The sequence below is a fragment of the Anneissia japonica genome, unplaced genomic scaffold (assembly GCF_011630105.1).
Source record: "Anneissia japonica isolate Jap-2015-1 unplaced genomic scaffold, ASM1163010v1 scaffold987_len1640505_cov201, whole genome shotgun sequence".
Taxonomy (NCBI): domain Eukaryota; kingdom Metazoa; phylum Echinodermata; class Crinoidea; order Comatulida; family Comatulidae; genus Anneissia; species Anneissia japonica.
The window spans coordinates 1,437,299-1,447,333 of record NW_022714175.1 but is presented as its reverse complement, the minus strand read 5'-3'; the positions used below and the strand labels follow the sequence as shown (position 1 = coordinate 1,447,333).

Genomic DNA, 10,035 nt, shown 5'->3' with positions numbered 1-10,035 from the left:
TTTTGTATTAAGTTTATCATCACTACTATTTACTTAAAATATTTCCTTATAATAGACTATATCAATTAACCGGTTTTATACGATATCAACGGCCAACAGGTGACGTGTGCGAACTTTACTTATATTTATACAATATTGTCGAACCTGGCCCTAACTGACTTATTTGTACTGTATTATTATTTTAAGTACTCATTGCCATCTGATGATCCAGGGGTTGCTCGGACAGCCTTTCCCCTGAATGATCCTCGAGCCACCACTAGTCTAACCCTCATATGTTATGGCACAGATAGGCATTCGTTAATGCTAAGGGTGGTAAAAGTCTGGTGGCAACAAGCTGGGTGGCAAATGGCCGTGTGCCAGGCCCGGGTTGTTGGCAACAGACCAATCGCAAAAGGCTTGTGAGTCGTGAAGAATCCATCCATTACACTCATTAGTCGATGTGTTTTAAGGATTAGCCGGTCAACTAATATATACCGGTAACTAATATATATATATAGATCCTCTAAGACCCACTCCTTATATATTGTTGCTAACTTCCCACAACTCGACAGCGTACACAAGCACGTGAGTTTGTGGGACAGATGCGCTTGTGGGACAATCGCGTACGATTATCCCTGTTCTGATTGATCCGTTAAGTTCCGACTACACTCTGAAAAGGTCCATTAGTTAGCAGGTCGCTGTTTTCATGAGAAAGTACATTCTTTGGGTGGCAAGAAACAAAATTACATTTTTTAATTTATTCTTGCAGCTTATCTTGTAAGTAAACATTGTATAGTACCACCCAGTGCTTGCCCGCTGCCTAGAAACAAGATGCTTACATTTTGACAAAAATTTAAGGATGATTACGATATCAACAATACTTACAAAGAAGCATCTTTAATTACCATGACTAAATTCAATATAGCTATGAGCTAAAAGCATACAGATTGAATTAAATGTTTGAATTACATGAAACTTCCTTTAAATGAGCAATTCAAAATTTCTTTGACTATTTTTTGTGGTTTTCAGACTTCATCATAGACTTTAATTCTTTAAACACTACTTTTATTCTAAGAGTCAAGTGAATCATTTAAATATTCATCGGATAATCCTGTGAGTTGGCCTTCTTGACGGCAAATCTCTCGCTTCAATGAACCATTAAGCTTATTGGCTCGTTGTATTATTTGTCAATGCGTCTCTCTCATATCTTTTAATGATGTATCCACAAACTAACAGTAGTTCATATTGCCGGACGTATCACGTATCATATCATTGTATTGGTCCGATATAAATAAAAAATATAGTTAGCCTACGTGGGAATTTTACATACAAATATTAGTATATTAGGAGAAAGTCAAATTTTGCTTCAACAATCTTTCAAAGAGTGGTAACATAACTTATCATCGCTGCTGTATTATGACGTCTGGAAAGAAGGAATCTGAAAGTGTTTGTTGTGGGTCGGAGCGATGTCCCTGCCCTAGCCGGTGGCCTAAGCACTTCGCAAGTATTGGTGCATTTGTCTCCTGTATGTGTGCAGTCAGTTTTGCTGATGCGTTTTTCCTCGGATCTATATCCAGTAGTATCACCACACTAGAGACACGCTATAATCTCTCTATATCTAAGGTAAGTCAAAATTGATTAATATATATTGTTTATTATGATGTGACTACATATGACAGTATTATATAGCAATGAGACATACTCACCATAAGCTAACACAAGTAGGTCATAAAATGTACAACATGGCATCACCAAGAGCATTTTGAAGAATATTTTTTATTGTTTTGCCAAGTGTTTTGCGTGAGGGCAACAATGGAAATAATTTTTAGCTTTTTGTGTTATCCTCGGAATTCTGTTTTATCGTGTTGTATGGTATTGCTGTACCGTATCTTGTATGAGTTAAATAAAGTCAATCAATCAATCAATCAATCAATCAATCAATCTTAGCTCTTAAGAGGTAGGCCTACTGTATGTTGTATCCTTAATAAAATTTATTTAATCTATGATTTAATGTAATATTTCAGACATCGATATGATTATAATATAGGAACGTTAGTAAATAATAATAACAAACGATAATAATAATAATAATAATAATAATAATAATGATAATAATAATAATAAATAATGATAAACATAATAAAAAATGATAATAGGGCCTAGTAATGACAATCATATTAATAAAAATCATGTTATGCTTATAATAATTTAGTATTATTAATATTACTTTTTGAAGCACCATCGGAAGTTGAATGATCGCTAATACTGTTAGAGAATCCATGCAATGTTTACTGCGGTACTTTACACGGTCGGTAGTTTAGATGACGCCATTGTTGAATCGAGAGGCTACATGTTCCCCACCGGCGTCTCTCTCCCCCACCCTCCGTTTTGATAACCATTTGTTTGAAACATTCAGTACAGGTCTCCTTCCAACTAAAGACCAGTTTCTTGGTAGCTACACATAAGTTCTGAGCTCGTTCTACACAAAATCCATTACAATAAAAACATCAACTCCTCTAACAGAATCGGAATTCAAAATGGAACATGTATACATAGGCCTATACAATGAAATCACTATTTATATTTTCATAGTAGGCTTTATTTGAAGGGAAAAATTTTCAGTTTGGTCTGGCAAAACCATTCATCTTTGGTACGGAGAATTTCTATAGTTAAAGACCGGTACTAAGTGTGGTCTTTAAATTTATATATTTAGAGTGTAATTAAGAAATAATACATTAAATGTTTTAGAATGGGTGTGCAGTTACAACATGCTGATATTTATTCTTAATAAAGGATTTTCGAAATTCAGCCATCAATTACCCTAAGCAACTTCCCATTAAATTACTAACATCACTACTAACATTATCGTTACCCAATATGCACAAAACATGTGCACTGGCTAATATTTTTAAGTCCTGTAACAAAATTCATTTTAGAAAAAATACCACTTAACGTCACTATTTATTTTATAGTTGGTCTTTAATTTGTGGGAAATTTTTCATTTGGGTCCGCCAAAAAACCAAGGTCTCTATATAGAGGGAGTCTTTAATTTGAGGGAACATCTAATGTTAAAAGATAGGGATTAAAACGGGGAAAAAGTGGTCTTTAATTGCGTGTCATGCAAACTCGGCAGTAGGCCTCACACAGTCGTCAAATATCCCACGCTACATCAATTGTATTTAACCTACATCCCCTAGAGAATAAATTTAGTATATATCTTTATGCATTTTATTGCTATATTTTATATAAAATGACATTGACCTTTAATTGGCATTTACTACTAGAAATTGTTGTCCATTAAAACGTCTTTAAATGTGATTTATTAATAACATGGGAGACGATAAGTGTTACGTCATATATTTTCTTTAAGCGTTTTGGTCCCTTAATATATCGAAACATTTTATCGGCTACAAGTGCGACGACTAGTTACAAATCAGGTATCAATGATAAGGTACAAAACTTGTCTCAAGTGAAATATATAATTTGAAAACTTATGAGGCATAACATTAGGAGTGGAACTGAAACGGGTTGTCGTCGGTCAAGGTGGTTTTACCTACAGTACCAGAGTTCAGGTTAAAATCCTGAATTTCTAAAATATTAAAATGATAATAATAAATAATGTGTTTTAATATTCTACTACGCGACTGCCCCCGCACACCATCGCGTCTGCGTTCAACTCACACAGACCCGACGCGACAACAAATCGCGTCGGGCTGCGTCGGCCGACGCTGTCTGAGTTGGTCTTTATACATCAATGTATCTGTGCTATAACAGCTACTAACTAAACTGTTGACAGTCTAAATAAGGCCACAAAGTAGCGAGTTTCAACATAAGTAGGCCCTATTATTATAACAATAAAAGCAATAAATAATACCATAGTTGGAAGAATTTTTAACACGAAACACTTCAGGTCACTATGCAGAGAAACATGATAAATTGTGTTGATGAGAGAAATTTTGCTGTAAGCTTACTGTAGTCAAAATACTTCCACAGTTAGGGGAGTCGGGTGGGGTTTAGGGATGGCTAACAGTAACAGCGCTTCGTAACAGCCAAAAAAAAAAAAAGCTTTATACAAGTACTTACCAGTAATACGATGATTTGAAAATTAAATTTTGCAGGGGCGGTTCCAGAGATGGCTGGAAAGGGGGAGGGGAGAATGGGGGCCAAAAGTGGACCAAGCGAGACAAAATTAGTGTGGGCGTGGGTGGGGTCAGAAAAATTTGTTTCCTAGGCGCCCGAAAATAACATCTGAGGTGTTTTGGGCAATCAATTATTTCTTTTCTTTTCTTTGCCTCCTAAATCCGCGCCTGGTTTAGGGGATGAAGTTTTCTTCGTCCGGCGTTCACACACTCGTATCTTTGCAGGTATTGTTAAGCTGATGTCCCCATATAGGCGACTTTCAAGTTTGCACCTGAACCCCATCTGGGTCAAGGCGGACTGTTTTATGCCATTTTTTGTATTACTAAGAATTCATAACCAATCCTATTATAAAATATTTCATATTGTATGGCGGTGGTAGAACCATATTTGACTAGAGGCCACGTGTATTTTAATTTACATTTTGTACGTTGTCTGTGACTGTTAAATTGACATTTGAATCTCGAGGTGGAGATGGGTCATTGAAAATGCACTGTGTAGGGTCAAAAGGTAAAAATATAAACCAAATATAGACCTATTGTACATATAGGCCTAATATTGTAAAGGTAATACGATAATTTGTTATGCGAGATATCTGAGAGAACCCCAAAAAGTTATCCTTACTATTCTAATCTACTTGAGACAACAATATTTATGGCTGTCTCAGCTACTACTGCTGTTGCTACCAGGCTGCTACTACTATTGTTGCTCTTACTGCTACTAGGCCTCTATTGCTGCTGCTGTTGCTGTTTTTGTTGCTACTGCCATTGCTACTATTGCTGCTACTATTGCTGCTACTACTACTGAACGAATGGATGAATGAAATGTTATAATTTATTGTTATATTCTACTTGTATATTTATTTATTATTAATTTAGAATAAAACAAATTAAAATAATACTGACTAATTATACCATCACAATAATTTGGCTATAAATTGGCCTTAAATCATTTTAGTTGTTGGTGTTTTTACATGGTGAGAAATGTGTGCATTTTGAGAAGCGCCATCGTCCTTAGCGCTACTAAAATTGCGTGTGCCCTATTGACGCTGTAAAAGTAATTGTTGATTGATTTATTCATTCATTAACTGACTGACTGAATGATTGATTACGTTTGATTAATCGATTGATTGATTATGTTCGGAATCTTACAGATTGCGTTAATAGGAACGGTGTACAATATAGGTGCCTTAGCTGTACAGTTATTTGTGGTGTATTTCGGCGGCAAACGATCTAGGAACAGACCACGATGGATTGGTGTTGGACTTTTGTTTATAGCACTTGCAACTATTATAATGTTTTTACCACAGTTCATTTATGGAGAGTACAAATACGAGTTCCATACGAATTCAACGGGAAACCTATGCCGTTTGAACAACACCGATTACGAAGGTGAACATTTTTTTTTACTTTGCTATAACTTTTTAAAACTTTATTTATTGTTTTACTTACCGGTATTTTGAGTTGAGGCCAGTGGCGGATCCAGGATTTTGAAATAGAGGGGGCACAGAGAGGGACTTTCACAGATGGAGGGTCTATGCTACCGCAGCCCCACCATGGTTGGGGCTGAGATAAAAAAAATATGATTATGGGCATCTCTAGATGGCCGGAAATGGCACTCTTAGACTTAAAATTTGAATAGAATTTTTTTTATTTCTATTTTTTTTGTACATTTTGAAAAAGGGGGGGGGGGCGGTTCCCCCCTCTTTAAATCCGCTACTGGAGGCAATGTACAAATTCAACACTAATATATAATTATTTCATATTTTTAGAATGTTCGGCAGAAGAGCAGGGACAGAATGAAGACAACGAGAGGACCTATGCGTTTCTTGCTGTTGGAGCTGCTATAGCAGGGGCAGCCTGGACTCCAGTTAAACCACTAGGATTCTCATATATTGACGATAACACTAATAGTGGAAATTCAGCGTTTTATATAGGTAAGAAATTCTTTTTAAACGTCTTAATGCCGGATTTTGTCACCAAAGAATTGGGCAATTTCTCTTTTAATTTTACGTCCGCTTTTTATTAAAGGTATTGTCAACAGTATGTATGGTGTAGGGTCAATACTTTCGTTCGTTGTTTCGTCGTTTTTCATCAAACTGTGGGTAGACTTTTATCGCGTCGACACAGCAACTATCCCCCTGACAACGGACGATGACCAATGGGCCGGCGCGTGGTGGCTTGGCATCATCATTACTGGCTTCATCATCTTTGTATCAGCTTGGCCATTCTTTGGCTTTCCAAATCAACTGCTCGAAAGACCACCCAAAAAGATGGAAGAAAAAGAGTCAGACACAACCAATAAATGTGGTAAGTTAAGCGAAAACGTTTCAAAGTTATCGCTAAATTATAACACACATTAATATTTTACATTTGGCTGGGCGTTCTTACCAATTAATGCATGATGCATTTGTGAAATGTTTAAATCTTTGAATCATACATTTTTAAATAGGCCTAAGCAATTTTTTTTTCAGGTTTACCGCGATCAGCTTGGCGATTGTTTAGAAATTTACCTTTCATGACGGTAAACCTTGGTTTTGTGACTACAATAGCAATTGTCTTCGGAATAACTAGTTTCATTCCAAAATATTTTGAAACGCAGTTTGGACTCTCTACTGCAACCGCAAATCTTCTTACTGGTAAGATACACACAATAGTAAATAAGGCTATGTTTTCACGAATAAATAAATTCAGAGAATTCCGATCTATCGTTCTAAAAACTTATCTAATATATAGATGGCCGGTAGGACCATACGGTATTCATAGTTACAAAAATATTCGTTGTGCTTCGCTGTACAGTACCGTAAGTCTGTCGTTTGACCCAAATAATATTGACTCTATTTTTGTGGGATATGGTGACAAGACTCGTGTGCAAGTCATTTGTTCGAAATATATCGATTATATTCATAAAAGTGATTTATTAAATTCGGTTATGTTCGTTTTGTTGATATTTCCAGATAAAGTGTGGTACCCATAATTCCCTCCGGGAATTTATCAAATGGTTGTCGACAAAAATCCCCACAAATAATAAAATTACATTTAACCTAATTTTTAGTAGCCTTGAGAGTAACATTTTATTACGAATTTTATGGGAATTGGAAAACTGCCAAACTCCTCTATGGTGTTCTAAAACATGTTTAGTGGTACCTATATAAACGAGGTATTTTATCACATCAAGTATAAGATATGAAAACTAAATGTTCAAATAAATTTGGATTCAATAACTTTCAAAACCTGAAATTCCATTTTTTTATAACTTTTGTTTTACATTCAATTTTAGGTACTGTTAGTGTCTTTGTGAACATACTGGGATACAAATACACTTTATATGAAAACTAAATGTTCAAATAAATTTGGATTCAATAACTTTCAAAACCTGAAATTCCATTTTTTGTATAACTTTTGTTTTACATTCAATTTTAGGTACTGTTAGTGTCTTTGTGAACATACTGGGATACAAATAGACATTAAAATCACTGTGCATAGTTTAACTAAACACCTCAAAAATAAAATCCTTAGTAGCTTATTCCACAACCAATGGATCTCTTTGCCACAGGTTGTTTTTTTTTATATTCTGGTACGAGTATATGACGTCAGCATCCCGTTGGAAATGACATTAAAAGTTTGGTTGGTCATGAAGCAATATGACAGGGGTAGCGCCAGGATTTGCACGACGGGGGATCAGAGTTCCCCGACGAGGGCTGATGTCTCCGACGAGAGCAAAGTGGGCGTGGTCAGGAGTCGCTTAAAATATATAGAAAGTGGTCCAGGGATCGAAGTCCCCGACAATTTAGGAGTTTCAAAGTCTTATTTAGATTTTAGAGTCTATTAGTATGTAGAAAATACATATACATTGTGGTTTTCTTCCCGACGCTGGGGGTGGGGGACTTTCACCGACGGGGCCCTTCCACCAGCCTTCCACTGGCGCCACCCCTACAATATGGTGCGTGGGCACTAAATGCGCGTTAGACGTATTTCAAAGTCTCAATATTTAATTCTTATGTATAGGCCTATTTTTGTATATTTTAAAAAGGTTTAGTTCCGGTACCAGCGTTCGGATTGGGACAACTGGTAGGTGGTTACTTGATCAAGAAAACCAGAGCTGGAATTACCGAGTCAGCAAAAGTGTTGTTCATTACTAGCGTTATCACGTTAACTGGCCTTCTAATAATGCTCGGTCTGGGGTGCAGTAGCGGGCCGATAGCTGGGATAACAGCGTCTTACGATCAGCATAGGTAAGCCTTACTAAGATTGACATTACTTATATAAATAATAAAAACATTTTATGAACCTAAAACCGGACACTCTCTGCGTCGTACGGCCGTCGGCCGACAAATCCAACTCCACTCCCCGTAAGCGTTATACGACGCGACGCCGTCTGCTGATTGTCGGTGGCAATCTGAACGGATCCTAGTTAAAAAAGTTTCGTTGCGCGCGCGTCGTGGCGTTGCATTGTCCGATGCGTCGAACGATTGAATTATTAGTTTATTATTAACGGTGATTTTTATTGTAATCATTATTGTATCCATAGTGATAGCCTTAAGCTGCTTTCCGAATGCAATGCAGACTGTAGCTGTCCAGAAATTTATGATCCTGTTTGTGGAGATGACGGGCTCACTTACTTTTCACCCTGCCACGCTGGCTGTGCCGATGAGACAAACCAGGTAAAGACAGGGTGTGTCATATGCATTCCGCCCATCCCCGTAAGTCCTTATCCAAAGTGAATTCCCGCTTCCGTCAAATTCACTGCAGTCCGAAATCCCTGGCGCCCACTGTAATGTAATTATGGTCAATGTCTACGTCAAATTTGGATTGAATTATCTAGGCCCACTTATTAAAAATGTATAAAATATATTATAGATAAGATTGATAAGATAAGATTTATTGGTACACTCCTTTAAAACAAAGGAGGGGTTCGACCCATACAAAACTAAAGCAAATACAGATAGGCCACAATTACTGTATATATTATCAACTGAAAATATCATTATACATCAAATTAAACAAATTAATACAATTGCAATAAGGCATGCAAGAAACTACTAAAGTACATTCGTTAATATCTGACTAATTATATTAACAGAGTAAATTTTAACGGGATCACGTCTTTATAGCCTTAAAAAAAAAACAGGTTAAAAAAAATCTACAAATTGTACAGTAAAAAGATCTAGAGTATTATCATTTGTTGTAAGTGTGTTTTGTGAGTACAGAATGTGTGTGTCAGGGTCGGGTATGCATGTTTTGTGTGTTCAGTATATTATTTGCTGTAGTATCAGCATTTTGTGATTTTTTTTTTTGGTAGGGATTGAAGTCTTGCGCCTGCGTCCAGTCAGAAGAAGCATTTTCCTCTCCGTGTAGCATAACCTGCAATACACTTGCACCATTTGTGGTACTTCTGTTCGTTATAGCGTGCACTAACAGCATGGAGGAAATACCACAAACCATGGTAACGTTGAGGTGAGTACTACAAGCAGACCTTTTATAACAACACTAACAATTTATAGCGGAAACAATGGCACTATGGTCTGCAACTTAGCGTATTTATTAGAAACACAAATATTGCAAACATTTACTCGGGACACAAGATTTAAAAAAAATAATTCACTGTTGCGAATCTCTACATATATATAACGACTAAACGATACGTGTTTCCGTTTTGCCTTCCAGATCGGTAGACGAAGATGATAAAGCCATGGCCATTGGCATGCGAGAAATATTCATGCGTCTATTAGGTAATTATTATTAGGAATATTATGATATATAAGACTATTATACTACTATTAAGACATATAAGACTATTATACTATATATACATATATATAGGCCTATGATATATATATGTATATATAAACAAATAGATAAATAATACTAATAGCGTTGCTTTAATAGAAACATGTAATAATCGAATCAAGCATAGCTC

General features: G+C 36.2%; 1 protein-coding gene across 1 annotated transcript in view; it reads left to right on the top strand.

The window, feature by feature from the left end:
* Positions 1–1,207: 1,207 nt before the first annotated feature.
* Positions 1,208–10,035, top strand: part of LOC117108954 (solute carrier organic anion transporter family member 3A1-like) — an 11,570-nt gene continuing 2,742 nt past the window's right edge. Inside the window, exons 1-9 of the mRNA XM_033251147.1 lie at positions 1,208–1,602; positions 5,270–5,507; positions 5,888–6,052; positions 6,147–6,425; positions 6,590–6,754; positions 8,149–8,350; positions 8,647–8,779; positions 9,418–9,572; positions 9,783–9,847. Of these exons, the coding sequence (XP_033107038.1) occupies positions 1,396–1,602; positions 5,270–5,507; positions 5,888–6,052; positions 6,147–6,425; positions 6,590–6,754; positions 8,149–8,350; positions 8,647–8,779; positions 9,418–9,572; positions 9,783–9,847 (1,609 nt within the window). The 5' untranslated portion in view covers positions 1,208–1,395. The remainder of the gene's footprint in view (positions 1,603–5,269; positions 5,508–5,887; positions 6,053–6,146; positions 6,426–6,589; positions 6,755–8,148; positions 8,351–8,646; positions 8,780–9,417; positions 9,573–9,782; positions 9,848–10,035) is intronic.